Here is a 17,327-nt window from a genome sequence, read left to right as displayed (position 1 = left end):
ACCCAGGGTCCTTCTGCAAGACACCTTGTATTTATAGCAGCTTCCCTCTTATGCAAATCCAGACCAGATTCAAAATCTGGGTCTGTGTCCGTTGGTCTTTGTGCTGCTTTTTTTCTGGGTGTTGTCCCAATGCTGCTCAAAGAGGGCGTTTTCTAAAGAAGGTGCTTGCTTCTAATCCCTGAGGTCGTCAATATGTCTGCTCTTCTTTATTGGGCCCACTTGACAAGTTGTATTGTCCTTTGCTCTGGCTTCCATTCCCTCTTCAACTGTTGTAGCTGTCTGGAGATGGGTGTCTTCCAAGCCTCACTCATTCACACCTCATTCAGTCAATGGGGCAATTGATTACAGAGTGGGGGGAAGATCTTATTCTACTTCTAGCAAAAAGGCACATGTTTCTTTTACTTTAACTATACTATCTTTAGGGGCTATAACATTTGATACAAAGTTTTCTACCAATTTTCTAATACAAAGTTGTATGAGAGAGGCACAATGCCAAGTCATATGAAATACAAAATCAAACAGTGAACAGAAGTTACAATGCAGGCAAGTGTAGTGAATGGTGAACAGAACTTACATTAATAAAATGAACAATTAAAAACAATTTCATTTATCAGTTCTACAAATGGAAGGGGGTTTTCCATCCCTGTAGCTGGTCCACCTCTCCAAGCGGCAGTACTGGATCAACGGATGATTCTGCCACTGATTTAGCTGTGTCTACACCCAGAGTGAGGTCAACGTAACTACAGCGCTCCAGGGGGTGAATTATGCGCACCCCTGAGCTGTGTAGCTATGTCCATCTAACTTTTAAGTGCAGACCAGGTGTAAGAATGGTTTTTCCAGTTAAGCTTAATCCGTTTTCAAAGTGGATCAAGCTAACCCATAAAAGGCGATCTTATTCCAGAACAGCGTGTCCACACAGGGAGCTATTCCAGAATTTCCCTGTGTAGACAAACCCTTGCACACGTGACTGCCTACACTTCACATTTTCACTGGTATAACTTACCAAGGGCTGTGCAGAGATTCTCTGTCCCGGGCAGCTGTTAAATCTAGATTGGCTGTTTTTTCTAAAGGATGGGCTGGAGTTCACACAGGAGTTCATTCAGGGCCCTTCTCTGGCTCGTGCTACACAGGGTGTTGGACTGGAGGATCACAGGGATCCCTTTTGCATAGTCTGTGAAGTCAGTTAGCAAGGTGGGTTTGGAGTTTTTTGCCGAAATTGTGCTACTTCCATGGACTTGGTTATACCAATATAAAGATGCCTTACCCCCATGTAGCTTATTTTAATTTCCAAACCAGAATAAGCGTTGTCAGTATAAACACCTTGATGCTGATATAACTGCGTCCATATTGGGAGTTTGTTGTACCTAGTTAACTATACGGATCTAGTTAAAGCAGTGACGTTTTTAAGTGTAGACAAGGCCTCACCCTCACATATGCTCTGTGCTCAAATTACAGGTGAGCTTGGGGTGGGGCGGGCCCCTTCCTACTTCACTCCTGTCTGACCGCCCCCTAACTTCTGGCTGCTTGACATTCAGTCCTTACTTTCATCCTCCAGCTGTGACTGAGCACTCCCCTCCATCCCTGTCCCGTGCAGCCTCCCTCAGGGACACCCGCGGCCTTTCAAACACACATGTGCACCAACGCCCTGTCCCTCACACCCTTCCGTGTCTACCCACCCATGCACCAGCTCCTGGGCTCGCACTTTCTTGTGTTAACACAGTGGTTCTCAAACTTTTTTACTGGTGACCTCTTTCACATAGCAAGCCTCTGAGTGCGACCCCCCCTTATAAATTAAAAACACTATTTTATATATTTAACACCATTATAGATGCTGGAGGCAAAGCAGGGTTTGGGGTGGAGGCTGACAGCTCATGACCCCCCCATGTAATAACCTGACGACCCCCTGAAGGGTCCCAAACCCCTGTGTTAACGTGTGGGGGGGCGGGTTCGGCTTACAAGCTGGAGTGCATGCAATCCTAGCACTTTGCAGTGTGGACTGATGGATCGAGCGCTGGGCTGGGACTTAGGAGACCTGGACCATCCTTCTCAGTTACGCCGAAGCCCCTTTATGTGGCTTTGCCAATGTAAAGGGGCCTTAAAATGCATGTCACTGAAATGTCCTCCGCTTTAAGGCTGTTTTGTCCTGCCAGAGTGGTATAAAGGGCCTTACTGAGAATGAGGCTTCTGGCTTCTATCCTCAGCTCTGCCATGTGACTTTGGCATGTCCTCACCCCCCTCTGTGCCTCAGTTTCCCCTCCCACCCTTTGTCCTGTGTGTTGAGATGGAAGCTGTTTGGGACAGGGACTGTTTCTTGCTATGTCTATATACAGTGCTTACTGCTACCGTAATGCACATAATGGCACTGTAATGCATCGTATGAATAGCCATTGTTACCGTAATGCATGCGTATAATACTCCAGGCAATGCGTTGACTGCCTGGCTGTGCCGATTTTTGGCTGGCTTACAGCACAGGCAGTGCCCTGACAGCCTGGGGAGCGCCAGTTAAAGCTGGAGTGAGGGATGATCTCCCAGCTGTGCTGCGGGGAAGTAAATAGCACCTGGGCCAGGGCGAGGAGGGAAATCAGTCGGAATTTTCCACATGGAAGGGACGCAGCCAGCGGGAGAAGGAAGTGAGGGCTTTTTCCAGCTTCTGAGAGCATGTCGCAAACAATGGAGAGGAAAAAATAAACCGAGAATCGAACAGGAGTGACAAGCACTACTTGGATCATTAGGAAGGGGTTTTGTTGGCATTTTAAGGGAAAGAAATTGTGTGGTCTCGGGGTTGGATTAGGGGAGTGGGAATCCAGGATCCTGGTCCCGGGAGGGGATGTGGTCTATTAGAGCAAGGGGGACTAGGAGTTCTAGTCCCTGCTTAGGAAAGGAGTGAGGTCTAGTGGTCAGAGCCAAGACTCTCCCATAGACTTAATGTGTGACCCTGGACAAAGCACTTCCATTCCTCAGTTTCCCCATTTTTAAAATGATGATCCTTTGGCAAAGGCTTTGAGCTCCTCCGCTGAGCGGTGCTTTCGGACAGTCGTGTTGTTGTTGCCTAAATAAGCAGCCAGGCCTGGCTGGTAGAATCCCATCCCAGCCCTGCTCTGCACTCTGGGCTTGCACTGAAGGTTTCATTCGCAGTCTTAGGCCTGGGGATTTTTGCACTAGTGCAAGCCCCTCATGTGGACATGCTGCCCACATGCAAGTCAGGGTTTACCCTGGTACAGCTGGGCTGCACGAGGAGTGTGCGCCAACGCAGCCACCATGGTGCACACAACCCTGGTGCAGACATGGCCCCTGTGGGTTAAATCCAGGTGCTGAGCAATGAGACACAACCGTCCCTGACCACCCCATGACCTCTGCAGCTGAGCTCCCCACCTGCAGCCAGCTTCCCCTCCGTGCTCTCACACTGGTTGCAGTCCTGCTGGCCCTGCCTGTCATGCTGAGGAACCCCGGAGGTTCGCTGGCCCCTTCCCAAGCTCCATTTGCTTCCCTGCTCTCTGGGCCATCCTGTGCCATCGAGATCCCCACAAGTTCCTGCAGGGACTGCGGCTAAGATGGCCAGCTGCCGCCTGAGAGGCTGTGCAGGGGTGTCCCCCCGGGCGCTCCCCCTCCCCCGTGCAGCGGGCCCCATGCCGGGAGCACCCTGCTGAGCGGCTGGCGGGAGGGTCCCCAGCATTTCCCAGAGTCTTGCATGGAATGAGTTTGGTGGCCTCAGCCTACAGGGGACACTCAGACTGAGCAGGTGAGAGGTACCAGGTACAGCGACCTCTGTCCACTCTCCCTAGTGCCGCCTGGCTCCCTCCCTTGGCTTGCCCTCGGCCTGACCCTGGGGGCACATCCTTCCTCCCCTTCCCTCTGCCCATCCCTGAACAGGTGCCGGGAGGAGTGCCCCATCGGCAAGTACGGCCAGGACTGCGGCCAGCCGTGTGACTGCGCCAACGGGGGCCGCTGCTTCCACATCAACGGGGCCTGCCTGTGTGAGGCCGGCTTTTACGGGCCTCGCTGCGAGGAACGCAAGTGCCTGGACGGCCTCTACGGCTTGGCCTGCCACCTGCCCTGCCTCTGCAACCCCCAGAACAGCCAAAGGTAGGGGCCGGGGAGGGACTCTGGCAGCCACCTGAGCGGGCCCTCACCCCAGCAGATCATGCATGTGGGAGCCTGGAACATGCCAGCGCGTTAGGGGTTAACAGTGTACAGGGGAGGGGGAATATGGGCCCTATTTCCAGTCCTGTGGGGTTGCTGCCCTCTGCGGGGCATAAGGGGAATAACATGGCACCATCCGTCCTGTGCCCCCCAGTGCTGGAATGCAGGATTCCTGTTTGGAGCAGCAGGCAGGGGAATCGCCCCCGGGGTCCAGGCTCTGGGGGGGCGAATGACCCAGATCCAGACCATGCACACTCCACTCGGGAGCCACTGAGTAGGCGCATACATGGGGTGTCCAGCTCGGGACACCTGCAGCCCCTGCCGTCCTGCTGCTCTCAGAGAGAGGCCCTGCGGGATTGGCACAAACCCACCACAGCTGCTCCGCAGAGGGGCTCTGATGGGCATGTGTTTCTCTTCCCCCTCCCCGGGGCCCAGCTGCCACCCCATGAGCGGAGAATGCACCTGCAAACCAGGCTGGGCAGGCCTGCACTGCAACGAGACCTGCCCCCATGGATACTATGGGGCCAACTGCCAGGAGCCCTGCCTCTGTCTGAATGGAGGGACGTGTGATGGGGCCACGGGGCTCTGCCACTGCGCCCCGGGGTACACGGTGAGTCCGGGGCCCAGTCTGCGGGGACATTGGGAAACAAGACGGTTAATGTCTTGGTAATTATGGGGATTGAGATGGGGAGCGTTGTCTAGTGGTTAGAGCAGAGGACAAGGTGTCGGGACTCCTGCTGGGTTCTATTCTTGACTCGGGGAGGGGAGGGGGGGTCTAGTGGGTTAGGGCAGGTGGGGTTGGGTGTCAGGACTCCTGCGTTCTATTCCCGGCTCGAGGAGGGAAGGGGGGTCTAAGATTAGAGCAGGGATAACTTTGTGATGCTTAGGTGGTTGGCTTTGTAGCAACACAAAGTATTACGGCTACTCGCCTCTGGGTGGAAGGTTCGGACCCACCTCAGGTCAGCAGATGGCGAGTAACTCCCCCCCCTCGACTCTAGCCCCCCCACCCCCTCATTGTCTCCTTGTGTTTGCAGGGGGACCACTGCTCCAGCCACTGTCCTGCCGACACCTATGGCGTGAACTGCTCCATGCAGTGCGCCTGCAAGAACGCCTTCGCCTGCTCCCCCATCGATGGCACCTGCATCTGCAAAGAAGGTAGGGTGCAGGCAGCGCCCTTGGGATCGCTCCAGACAGGGAGGGCACGGCCCCAGCTCCCCTCCCTCAACCCCCGGGAGGCTCTAGCTGTGTCCCCAGACAGGGCTGGGATAGGGGAGACAGTTCCCTGCCAGGGCTATGGGAACCATTTCAAGTTCACTCCAGAAAGGCCTTGTGAGTACCCCTCTCCACCCCGGCTTCCTGGGTCTGGAGTGTGGGCAGGGGCCAGCTGGAACCAGCCCAGGTTCCCCCTCCCCCAGCTCTGCTCCCGGCACGAACCCTCCGCCAGGCTTGGGGTCTGGTGGGACATCCCATGCCACTCCTTCCACGGGTGACTTCTCCCAGCAGGCGTGGTCCGCCCCCCACCCAGATCCCCAGCCAGAGCCACGAGCTGGGGCACCCAGAGGTGAGTGGTGCCAGGCACCCTCAAGCTGGAGCAGTGTCTGAGATCAGGCTCCTTCCAGGGACCTGCTGAAAGCTTCGCTCCCCTCTAATACCCAGACACATTCGGCTATGGGACAGTAGTGGGACAGTATAGCCCCCATAGGGGCGATTGACTGGGCACAGCATTGCCCCCATACTGCCCTGCTTCTCCGCCCGTTAAGCTGCCTGGATTTCCCAAGCCCTCCGATTACAATGTCCCGTCGATCCTCCCGCCGACCTGTCCACTCCTCTGCAGGTTGGCACGGAGGGGATTGTTCCAGCCCCTGCCCCGCCGGCACCTGGGGCCCCGGGTGCAACGAGACCTGCCGGTGCGCCAACGGCGCCGCCTGCAGCCCTGTCAGCGGGGTGTGTTCCTGTGCTGCCGGCTGGCACGGCAGCAGGTGCCAGGAGCCGTGCGTGGTAAGTTCCTGCCCCCCTCGGACCAGCCGCTTCCCGCGCCCGGGAGCCTGTGCGCCCTTTACGGCCGTCCCAGCTGTCATTGAAGGACCTGAGCCTACATTCATTGATGCCCATTTCTGTGGTCTTTGCATCAAGCCCTCGGCCACCCCCCTGCCACGCACCCCCTGCAGAGCAAGGTCCAGCTGACTGCTGGCAAGATGGGATGCCGGGTGCCTCTAACGGTGCCCGTTCCCCACTCGCTGCCCACGTGCTACCTGGGATTTTGGCTGTCTGTGATTGTCCCACTGGACGAAATAATGACAACAAGGGGCTAACAAATTGATTGGAAAAGTCACTTGCTGGCCCAGCCTGGGCAGGAGGCTGGGTGATTTAATGGCAACGGGGAGGGGGGTTATGCACTAGACCATGTGGTTTGTGGAGCAGGGGAGGCGTGGCTTAGACCATGGGTACTGGCAGGGCAGAGAGGGAATAGGTTAGACTGCATGCACTGCCAGGGTGGGGGTCAGACCGGGGAGGCTTGCGTGCACCGTGCACCAGCGGGATGGGACCGGGAAGGGTTCTGGGTTAAAATCACCCTCCCCAATCCCATCCCTGTGCCACTGACTCCAGCTGCATTCCCCTCTCGCTAACAGAACGGCGCCTATGGGCCTGGCTGCAGCAGTCAATGTGACTGCAGCCACGCGGACGTCTGCTCCCCCGTCACAGGACAGTGCCACTGCCTGCCAGGATGGACAGGTGAGGGGGCTGGGTGGGAGGCAGGGATCTGGGGAGGGGGCGACAGGACTCTGTCTCTGTCCATGATGGCATCCAGGAAGTCCCTTGGCATTCCTGCCAGCTCAATGCACAGCTCTTATGGGCATGGCTAGGTCAGGGACAGAAGGGGGTGGTACTCTTCCAAGCTCCACCCACAGCATAAGCTCCTCCCACAGGACTTGAAGGAGGCACAGCTCACTGTGAATTGTGCAGAGGTCCTGGCTGTATGGGCATGAGGTCCCTGGGCGGCCTGAGCGCCGTTCCTTCTCAGAGTGGGACGTGGCTGGACGTGGCAGGGTACCCCCTGGGCCAAGGGCAAAATAAAGTGATGGTGCTTGTCCAGACACCACCCACGCATAGCACCAAAGAGAGCCAGACTGGCTCCTGCTCCGGTCTTAGCAAGCTGCTTGCGATAACTCCTCCCTGAGGGGAAGGAGGGCGCTTCATACCTCTCCGAGCCTTCGTCCCGGTCTCCCTGCGGGTTACCCTCTGTCACGGAGTCCCCGGGCGATGCTCTGGAACTGCTCCCCACTAAGCCAGTCAGGACTTTGGGGAGCCTCCTCTCCCTTGGGACAGACTTTGTTCAGGGCAGAACTTCACACGTCTTCACCTCCTGGGCTCTCCCTTCGGAGCCATTCAGCTCCTCTGCCCGCTCCGATGGCTTATCCCACGCGAGTCGCCCATGTGGGGTCCTGGGGAAGCCACAAGGTCTGCAATCCCCACCTTTGCAGTCAGTGTGACTACTTCAAGCCAGCAAAACAAGACTGGTTTATCTGATGACAGACAGGGTCAATAACGAAGCTTGTAGATACAGTGAACCAGACCCCTCGGCCGGGTGCCATTTCTGAGGGCATGTGAGCCCAGACCCCTAGGTCTGCACTTCAACTCCTCGTTATCCCAGCAAGCTTCAGATTCCCCCCCTTCACCAGCCTCCTTCCTCTTGCCTCAGATCCTTTCCTGGGCCAGGAAGGTCACACCTGATCCCTTGGTGTCCTGCCAACACCGTTCCAGTGGCACCTTTGCCAGAGGAGGGGCCCAGGCCATCAGTCTAGGAGACAGAGTGCCAGGCATTTAGGTCACTGGCCCTTTGCTCTGCAGCAATCACACGCCCTTATCCCACCACCTAGATACTTAAGAACTGCCTAGGGGACACTGAGGCACCAACACAGTATTCAGAGCAAACATTAAGAACAGTCCCAGTTCGTCACACCCTCAGCTCAGGCTTGCAAGGTTTCCTTCGCAGCCAGATGGCAGGGACATGTGGCCCAGCGGGAATTCCGCCAGGCTTTGGGGAATAGCAGCACTTGAGCGTGTCAGCCGGTGCCTGCTGACGGGCCAGCCAGTCTGAGTTAAGAACCTCCCCTCACTGGAGCGAGGGGCTCGTGTGTGTGGACAATACTCGAGTTGGGGGCTGCGCTAACTGGAATGGGAGCGCAGCTTCAAAGAGGGCTGTTTCTGGGTCGGCGCTGTGCTGGGAGACCATAGGGCCTGCAGGGAGCTGTGTAGTGACTCAGTTTCCTCATCTGTTGAGTGTGGACAGTGACACTGGCATCCCTGACAGCTTGGGATGCGAGAGGTTTTATTTCTCCATGAGGGTGACTGGGTTGGCCTTGGGACCTGTTTGCCCCCCCCAGCTGCCTGGTGAAGAGGGGTCCCTACTAAGAGAACACCTGTTCCTTTTCTTGCCACCCCAGGGCCCCGCTGCAACCTGGTCTGTGATGACGGCTTCTGGGGGCGGAACTGCAGCCAGCCCTGCGCCTGCAAGAACGGAGCCGCCTGCTCCTCAGAGGACGGGAGCTGCAGCTGCGCGCCCGGGTACCGCGGCCCCACCTGTCAACGCCGTAAGTGCAATACCAAGTGAGGATGATGCTCGGAGCCAGGGGGCTGGGTGAGGGGGGTCCTGCTCCTGCATTGCTCAGCCTGGGGGGAGCTGGCCTGTCCCAGTGGGGCGAGCGCCTGGCTCCGTCCAGTGCTGGAGCAGAGCAAAGTCCGTCACACAAAGCCCACGTGTGACCAGCCCGTGAACTGGGACTGGCATCGTCCTTTCGAGCCTGCCCCACACCCACCTAGGGCTGGTTTGGGTGCAGCAGGCAGGGTCAGAGGCCACTTTACGGGCATCCCAGGAACCGGCCAGGGTTCAGGGAGATGGATACGTGTAGGGGGCAAATCCCAATCCCTGCTCCCCTGAGGGGATGAGAAATCCACATGGGAGCACAGCAGCCCGTGTGTCCCTGTGACCTGTCCCCTCTAGGGGGTAACAAGGAGTTCTGTCTCCATGAGCCCATTTGGGACTCTCTGCTGAGGCTGCCCATGAACAGGGTTGGTCGGCACCAATTTGTGGCAGTGGCTTTGGCTGGTCCCCATCAGGATCTGGGCTGAGACCCAGCAAACTCGTTTCACACAAGCAGCTGTCCGACGGGGCTGGGTTAGGGCTGGTACGTGACTCACTCCCACTTGCCACACACTTTCCATTTCTCCTTCCCTTGCCGCAGCCTGCCAGCCTGGGCGTTACGGCAAGAAGTGCGCGATGCCCTGCCGATGCTCCAACCACTCCACCTGCCACCACGTGGACGGCTCCTGCGACTGCTTCCCTGGGTGGACGGGCAGCGACTGTTCACAGCGTGAGTCACATCAACTGCTGGGGGTGTCCCAACTCACGGGCAGCACAGCTCAACAGGGAATAAGTTGCGGAGGGTAGGCACTTGTAGGGGTTATAAGGAGTCTGGGCACAACAGGGTCCCTAGGACTATGATCTGGGGGATCTGGAGGCTCTGTCAGCCCCACAAATATAGGCCTCTGCCATTTGAGCTAAAGGAGATCTCCTTCAGCCGGTAGCAGAAGTAGGACTCTTATTCTCTCTGTGGGCCGCCACCAGGGGGCGATGGGATCTCTCACACAGGCTGGGTAGCTCGTCTGGGGAGAGCAGCTTTCAGAGCCGGATGCGTAGTGGGACTGACAGACGTCTCCTCTCCTCCGCAGCCTGCCCGCCTGGCACTTGGGGAGAGGCCTGCGGCCACATCTGCCGGTGCCCAAACGGAGGCTGGTGCAGCACTGTGGATGGGACCTGCTCTTGTCCGGCCGGCTTGACTGGCAGACGCTGCTCGGAAGGTACAGGCTGTGCCAGGCGGGGGCCCGGGCATCACACGTTTCCTTCCCCACGCAGACCTCACCCACTTGGTTTCTTTTCTGTAGGCTGCCCCCCGGGGAGCTACGGGGAGAACTGTGCCCAGGCATGCCAGTGCCAGAACGTGGCTCAGTGTGACCCGGCGACCGGGAGATGTCTGTGCTCCTCTGGGTACACCGGTGCCCACTGTGAAACCAGTAAGCCACAGAGCCCGCGCTAGCCGAGCCAGGGGAACACGCCGGGGAAGGCACAGGGCTGCGTGATGGCCCCACGATCACATTGGGGAGCCACCAGCAGCGCCCACTGCTGGCAGAGGGGAGCATCGCACCCACACAGGATTTCTGGGCGGGTCTTGAGGGAACCTGATTGACAAGTTTTTGACAAAAAATGGGGTTTTGGGTTAAAACCGAAATTTCCCTGGGGAATGTCTGATTTTGGTTAAATTTTCCGGGTTTTCATTGGAAAAACAGAAATCTGGAAAAAATTTGGGTTTTTGGCAATTGAACTCCCCCGAAAATGTTGGCCAAAAACGTGAATATTTTCCTTTTTGTTTCTGACCATTGACACTCAAAAAATTGTAACTTTTCAGCCACAGCATTTTGGGGTTTTCAGGGTTTGGATGAAAACCCGGAAACCTTGGGTCAAAATTTTTCTTCCAACATTTTGCTTATTTGTCGTTCACCAAAATGTTTTGCTGGAACACAAATGATTTCCCAGCCAGCTCTAATATAGGGTTATACGGACCATGAGTCTCTCTCAGTAGTCAGGAGGTGGAATGCGGAGCTGTATGGCTCCAAGCCGCTCCCTGGGACAGGCCTTCCCCTGCCTCCCAGCCCCCTTCACCCCACGGATTCTAACTTTGGCCCTTGTACGCCCCTGGCAGAGTGTTCCCCTGGCACCTTTGGACCTGGGTGTCTCCAGGTCTGTGACTGCCTCCACAACTCCACCTGCCACCACGTGACTGGGAGCTGCCAGTGCGAGCCGGGCAGGAGCGGGGCCCGGTGTGAGAAATGTGAGTGAGACCATGCAGGGGGCTGGGAGCGAGGATTCCTGGGTTCTGGCCCCAGCTTTGAGGGGAGGGGGGCTTAGAGGGTTAGAGTGGGGGAGGGGCAGGCAGCCAGGACTCCTGGGTTCTGTCCCCAGCTCTGGGAGGGGAGTGAGGTCTAGTGGTTAGAGCAGGGGTGCAGGGTCTGGGAGCTAGGACTCCTAGGTTCTGTCCCCAGCTCTGGGAGGGGAGCGGGGTCTAGTGGTTAGAGTGGGATGGCGGGAGGGCAGGGAGCCAGGACTCCTGGGTTCTGTCCCCAGCTCTGGGCAGAAGGTCTAATGATTCCTCCGGGCATGCAGGGAGCCCTGATCACCCCTTCACCATGGTGCCAGCCGTGCCGGTGGGGTACAGCTCCCTGGGGGCGATCATTGGCATCATCATCCTGGTGATCCTGCTTGTGGCACTGCTGGTGTTTTTCCTGTGTTACCGGCACTGGCAGAAGGGCAAAGAGAACAGACACCTGTCTGTGGCCTACACCACGGGGCGGACGGACAGCTCGGAGTATGCAGTGCCAGGTGAGGGCACAGGGCGCTCAGTGTGTGTGTGGGGGGGCCTCTGCTCTCTAAGTCACCCCCCTGTTCCCGTTAGCATGGCACCTCCAGCAAGCCTGGCAGAGTCCTCCCACCCCACTCTTGGGAGTCTCCCAGCTAAGTACTGATCCTAGCCGCTTTAGGCTTAGCGTGGGGAATCCAGCTGGAGCCTGGCCCGCGGGGCGGGAGAGGCCCACAGCCCTGCACATCCCCTGGGGACAGCGAGGGGACAGGACTCCCAGGGACTTTGGCCTAACTCTGTCTCTCTCTTTGTCTGACTAGACGTCCCACCCAGCTACACCCACTACTACTCCAATCCAAGCTACCACACCCTGTCGCGGTGCACGCCATCGTCCCCCGCCCCCAGCAGCCAGGACAGGGCGAGCTCCCTCAAGGTACGCCCCAGCCCTCGGGGCGACACTGTTCCGGGGAAGTTCCTAGCCTTTCCGTTCTCCTGAGCCTCGAGGCACGGAGCACCCTTGGGGACGGGCAGAGAGGAGACAGCTTGTCTGTAGCGTCTCTCTGGGGCTGGGCTGGGCTGGGCTGAGAATTTGCTGCAAAAATAGTTGGGTTTGTGTGGAACTGAGGTAGCCCTGCCCCCTGCGCCCCCATAAGGTGGAGGGGTGCTAACCTGGTATTGGCTGTGCTCAGCAGCAACCATCAGAAACCTGCCCTGGGGAGGACTCAGTTCAAGGCCTGCTAGTCGAGCCGCTAAGCCAGGGGTAGGCAAACGATGGCCCTGGGGTGCATCCGGCCCTTCAGACGTTTTAATCCGGTGCTCGAGCTCCTGCCAGGGAGTGGGACTGGGGGCTTGCCTTGCTCCCTGTGTGCTGTGGCTCCGCACAGCACCCGGAAGCAGCGGCATGTCCCCACGCCGGCTCCCATGTGTAGGGGCAGCCAGGGGGTTCCACACGTTGCCCCCATCCCAAGCGCACCCCCCGCAGTTCCCATTGGCCAGGAACCATGGTCAATGGGAGCTGCAGGGGCAGCATGCGGACGGGGCAGCATGCAGAGCCGTCTGGCCACGCCTCCGCGTAGGAGCTGGAGGGGAGACATGGCCGCTGCTTCCAGGAGCTGCTTGAGCCTGCACCTCTGACCCCCTCCCATGCCCCAACCCCTGCCCTAGCCCTGATCCCCCTCCTGCCCTCCGAACCCCTCGGTCCCAGCCCGGAGCACCCTCAACCCCTCAGCCCCACCCTGGAGCCTGCACCCCTTCCTGCTCCCCAACCCCATGTCCCAGCCCAGAGCCCCATCCTGCACCCTGAACTCCTCCATTTCTGGCCCCACCCCAGAGCCCTCATCCCCTCTGATGCCCCAACCCCCAGTTTCGTGAGCATTCATGGCCCGCCATACAATTTCCATACCCAGATGTGGCCCTTGGGCCAAAAAGTTTGCCCACCCCTGTGCTAAGCCATCAGGTCAGTTGTCCCCCCAGCAGCGCCCCGGATTCTGGACACCCTCAGTCTGGAACCCGTGGACCAAATGACCCCAAATTTGCCACAGTCGCCCCACCCCAGGACACCATGAGGCACAGCAGGTTTTGGGACGATCTGAATTTGTGCTTGGATTTTAGAGTGCTTCGAAACATCTGCTCTTAATGCAGGCGCTTGTCTCAACTTGAACTCTAGTTTGGCAAGAGCCACTCCAGAAGGAAGGGGTTCGTCATGGCCACGGCCAGACCCTGTGGTTCCCGAAATCCTGACCGCCTGCCTTTGCCGAGCTGGACCCCGTGGGCAGGGGGCGGTAGGTCACTGCTGATTCCAGCCCTTTTTTCGGCCACAGGTGCCCTGCAACCAGCACTTCTCCAAGATAAAGAGCATGGCCTACGGGCCGGACTGTAATGCCTCGCTGCCTGCCGACTGGAAGCACCACGGGGCACCGGCGCTGAAGCCACGCGAGCGGGGTAAGAGGGGGTGGGGAAGGCTCACCAGCTCTGAGCCGGGCGTGGAGCCTCAGCTAGGATATGCTGGGCTGGGCTTTAGGAGCCGGTGTGGGGAGAGGAAGCGGGGGTCTAGGGGTCAGAACACGGTGGGGTGATGAGTTCTACTCCCAGTGCTGGAAGGTGAGTGGGGTTAGGAGTTGGAGATGGGGGAACGCAGGACTCCTGGGTTCTTTTCCCATCTCTAGGAAGGGGGTGATGCCTAGTAGTTAGAGCAGGAGATTGGGAAGCCGGGAGTGGGGCTCAGGACTCCTCGGTTCTGTTCTTGGCTCAGGAAGGGGAGTGATGCCTCGTAGTTAGGGAAGGAGATGGGGGTGGGGATGGACCTCAGGACTCCTGGGTTCTATTGGCTCTGGGAGCAGAGCAAGCTGTCTGGATTAAAGCAGCAGAAGAGGAGCTGGGACTCCTGGGTCCATTTCAGCTCAAACTGCTGGTCTTGGTCAGTGTCCTATACATTTCATCCCCAAACAAGAGCAAAATTGCCCCCCCTTGCCTCCACCCCGAAGCTGGTGGGGAGAAAAGCAGCCAGGATGCTGCGAGGGGAGACCCTTCCTTGGATGGGAGCTGCCTGTTCCTAGTCAAGGTCCCCATTTCTCACCAGCCTCCCCTCATCTCGGCTGCGGAGGCCGACAGAGACCCCAGCCTCGTGAAGGGACCCCCTTGTGGCTAAAGGAGGCACCATGGGCTGTAGGGGGGAAACCACAAGGTCTGTCTGTGTCCAGCAGCCTCAGGGGCTCCTTCCATTTGCAGGGGGCGGCCCCATGGACCGCAGCTACAGCTACAGCAACAGCCTGGGGAAGTACTACAGCAACGGTGAGCACAGTGCCTCCCTCTGGGGGGGGGCTTCCAGGGACCCCGGCGCAAGGAGGGGGGTGATGGGTCCCACGGTCGTCTCCCCCAGACGCTCCCGGCTCAGGCCAATGGCCTCGTTTTCCTGGCCTGGGGTCTGGGAGGAGCGGGAGGGGGAGGAGTTGCGCTTACTGCAGCACTGACCCCCATGTCGCAGTGTGGCACTAGGGGGCGCTGTGCTGCAGGGAGTGGGGCGAGGGGCTCAGGAGGAGGCGCTCGCCTCTCGCACTCGGTGCCGACCCCATATCCCAGTGCGGCACTAGGGGGCGCTGTGCTGCAGGGAGTGGGGCGAGGGGCTCAGGAGGAGGCGCTCGCCTCTCGCACTCGGTGCCGACCCCATATCCCAGTGCGGCACTAGGGGGCGCTGTGGGAGTGGGGCAGTGGGCTCAGCAGGGCGTGGGAAGGCTGGGCTGGCTTTGGGGAAGCCCTGTGTATCCCCAGAGCAGCTCCAGCCTGGACAAGCTCCCTGCACACACTGCCCATGGGTCTCTGCCCTGCCCTGGTGGGACGCCCTAGGGGAGGAGGGGAGCTTGATGTGCAGGGCCCCATCCAGCCCTACATCTCTTTGCTGAGGCCCCCAACGAGGGGCCCAGTTAGTGCTGATTGCAGCCCATGTGCCTGGAGCTAGACAGACCTAGCAAAGTCTTCTCCTCCCGGCTAAACCGGAGTCCCCGCCCCCTGGCTTCTCCCCCTTCCTGTATTCACCCACCTTCCCTTTGCCATCCTTCCGCCCACCCTCCAGCCTACATCAAGGAGGAGGCCCTGCGTGCCAGCAACAGCTCGCTGAACAGTGAGAACCCCTATGCCACCATCAAGGACCTGCCTGAGCTCATGGCCAAGCCCTCGGAGGGCAGCTACATGGAGATGAAATCCCCTGTGAAGCGAGAAATGTCCTACGCCGAGATCAGGCTCTTCGAGGAGCCAGCCGCCGGCTCCAGGGCAGAAGGTAGAGTTCAGCACCGTGATGGGCTGCGGGACCCCTCCGGTCCCGTTCACTTCAGAGTGATGCCAGAGACTGAATGGCACATGGGGGCGGGTGTGACATGCCACTTGGGGGTGCTTGTCCACTGCCAAGCTTTTGCATTTCAGAGGCTACGCCCACTGAGATCGGGGCCTGCTAGTGCTGGGCGCTGCACAGACCCCAACCAAAATCGGGACTTCCTCGTGCCAGGCACTTCACAGATGCCGACTGAATTCAGGGTCCCCTCTGCACACACCCCGACTGAAATCATGGCCCCCTCTTACCAGGTGCTGCATGCATCCTGACCGAGTTCAGAGTTCCCTCGTGCCAGGCGCTGCACAGACACACACAAAGTGGGAGGTGGTCCCCGCCCCAAAGATCATAGCTGCAGCGTGGAGAAAGGAAGGGTCCTTATCCTCATTTTACAGACTGATCTCCCAAGTTCTTAACCACAAGTCTGTCCTGAGACACTTTCACAGGTGCCTTCAGTAATGCCCTTGTCTTTCCTCTTCCTCTCCCTCTAGAGAGTTGCCCCCCTGGGGCAGAAGGTGTGTCTCCAGCAGCCCCCAGCACCCCCCCCAACCACTACGACTCCCCCAAGAACAGCCATATCCCCAGTCACTATGACATGCCACCAGTCCGGCACTACCCCCCATCCCCGCCACTCCGGAGGCAGGACCGCTGAGGAGCCTCGGGGCGCTGTCTCTGTCTGTCCATCCATCCTCCCCTTCCTGTCTCTGTCGGTCCTTCCCAGGGGAAGGTGGAGGACTGCCTCCGAACCCCAGTGGGAGGAGAGCTGTGGCGGGACCGTGGATGGCCATTTACCAGCACCCCCCTGGATTCACCCGGAGCCTCTTTGTCTTCGCTTGTACAATGCAACAGCCGCTAAGGACTAGGGAAGGGGGAATCGGACCCTTTGCCCCAGCCACTTGGGGTTGAATACAGCTCATCACCTTCCCCCAGGCGAGGGTTCAGAGTCTGAGACATTCACCTCCGGATCCTGAGCCTCCCACATGCAGCAGGGATGTGAATCGTGGTGGGGTGCTGTGGCCTCAGCTTGCCCTGCCATGTCCCTCCCCATTGGTGTTTGTCTTCGGGGTGGGGTCCCCAGTCAAACCCTTGGCAGGCGTGTTCTGCCCCCAGGGCACGGCTTCGCACTGAGGGGAGGACAGATCCAGAGGAGAAGCCTGCTCCGGTGGAGCTGACGTGAACAGGACACCTCGTGGTGGCGGCGCAGATCAGCAGGTGTTCCTGTGAGCCCCCCCCAAAGGGACTGATAACCGAGCTGGACCGCTGCACCCTGCTGACACAGACTAAACACGCCAAGACCTGTCCAGCTGCTGCCCCAGGAGAGGCATGGCTGGGAAGTGAGATGCCACTGAATCTGGCTCCCAATTCGGATTCCAGCCTGTGGAGGGGGATTGGATCTGGGCTTTTGGCTCAGCCTTGATTTGCATTTCGACTCAGCTTCCGAACACCTGCCTGATTTCACCCAGCCCCCAGTCCCGCTGGAGATGGGCCGTAGCGGATGTTTGGGCTGTTAGGGGAAGTTGGTAGCTCTGAACCCAAACTTCCCCACCATTCAACCCCCACTGGCAGCACCGCTGTGAAGCTCTGAGGATTCAGAGCCCCCGTTTCCATCACACCATACCCCCCCCACACCTGGTGCAATATATACCGGCCTAATGGGTGTGAGCGTGTCTCCCCCTAACGGCCAGCTCCAGCAACTGTAACAGCCTGCTACTTACCTGCAGCAATGGGAGCTCCTCCTTGGCTCAGGTGAGAGAGGCCAGGGCTAGCGTCTCGCTGCACATGGGCTTGGTTTATGACCCCTCCTGGGGGGACAGACTAGCCCAGCAGGCTGAACTTGGCCTAAGGGATATAGCTGGGTTCCCTTCCCTTTCTGCTCCTGGGGAGAGCTGGGTTCTGTAGTCTGGTCGATCCAGCTCCAATGTGCGTGTAAATAAAGATGTTTGTGTTGTTTTTAA

The 17,327-nt window shown here is 58.7% G+C and overlaps 1 protein-coding gene across 3 annotated transcripts in view; it reads left to right on the top strand.

The window, feature by feature from the left end:
- PEAR1 (platelet endothelial aggregation receptor 1) overlaps window positions 1-17,327 on the top strand; it is a 61,096-nt gene extending 43,769 nt beyond the window's left edge. For 2 of the 3 annotated variants that reach the window (XM_032792068.1, XM_032792067.2), the window contains exons 9-24: window positions 3,871-4,083; window positions 4,576-4,750; window positions 5,175-5,295; window positions 5,975-6,138; window positions 6,771-6,873; window positions 8,586-8,732; window positions 9,384-9,512; window positions 9,871-9,999; window positions 10,084-10,212; window positions 10,899-11,027; window positions 11,360-11,575; window positions 11,873-11,985; window positions 13,373-13,493; window positions 14,280-14,342; window positions 15,121-15,324; window positions 15,864-17,327. In XM_032792068.1, the coding sequence (XP_032647959.1) occupies window positions 3,871-4,083; window positions 4,576-4,750; window positions 5,175-5,295; window positions 5,975-6,138; window positions 6,771-6,873; window positions 8,586-8,732; window positions 9,384-9,512; window positions 9,871-9,999; window positions 10,084-10,212; window positions 10,899-11,027; window positions 11,360-11,575; window positions 11,873-11,985; window positions 13,373-13,493; window positions 14,280-14,342; window positions 15,121-15,324; window positions 15,864-16,024 (2,317 nt within the window). In that variant the 3' untranslated portion in view covers window positions 16,025-17,327. The remainder of the gene's footprint in view (window positions 1-3,870; window positions 4,084-4,575; window positions 4,751-5,174; window positions 5,296-5,974; window positions 6,139-6,770; window positions 6,874-8,585; window positions 8,733-9,383; window positions 9,513-9,870; window positions 10,000-10,083; window positions 10,213-10,898; window positions 11,028-11,359; window positions 11,576-11,872; window positions 11,986-13,372; window positions 13,494-14,279; window positions 14,343-15,120; window positions 15,325-15,863) is intronic. The other variant, XM_032792070.2, reaches the window with a different exon arrangement.

This window comes from Chelonoidis abingdonii, chromosome 11 (genome assembly GCF_003597395.2).
Source record: "Chelonoidis abingdonii isolate Lonesome George chromosome 11, CheloAbing_2.0, whole genome shotgun sequence".
Classification (NCBI taxonomy): Eukaryota; Metazoa; Chordata; order Testudines; family Testudinidae; genus Chelonoidis; species Chelonoidis abingdonii.
This window is presented reverse-complemented; position numbering and strand designations above follow the sequence as displayed.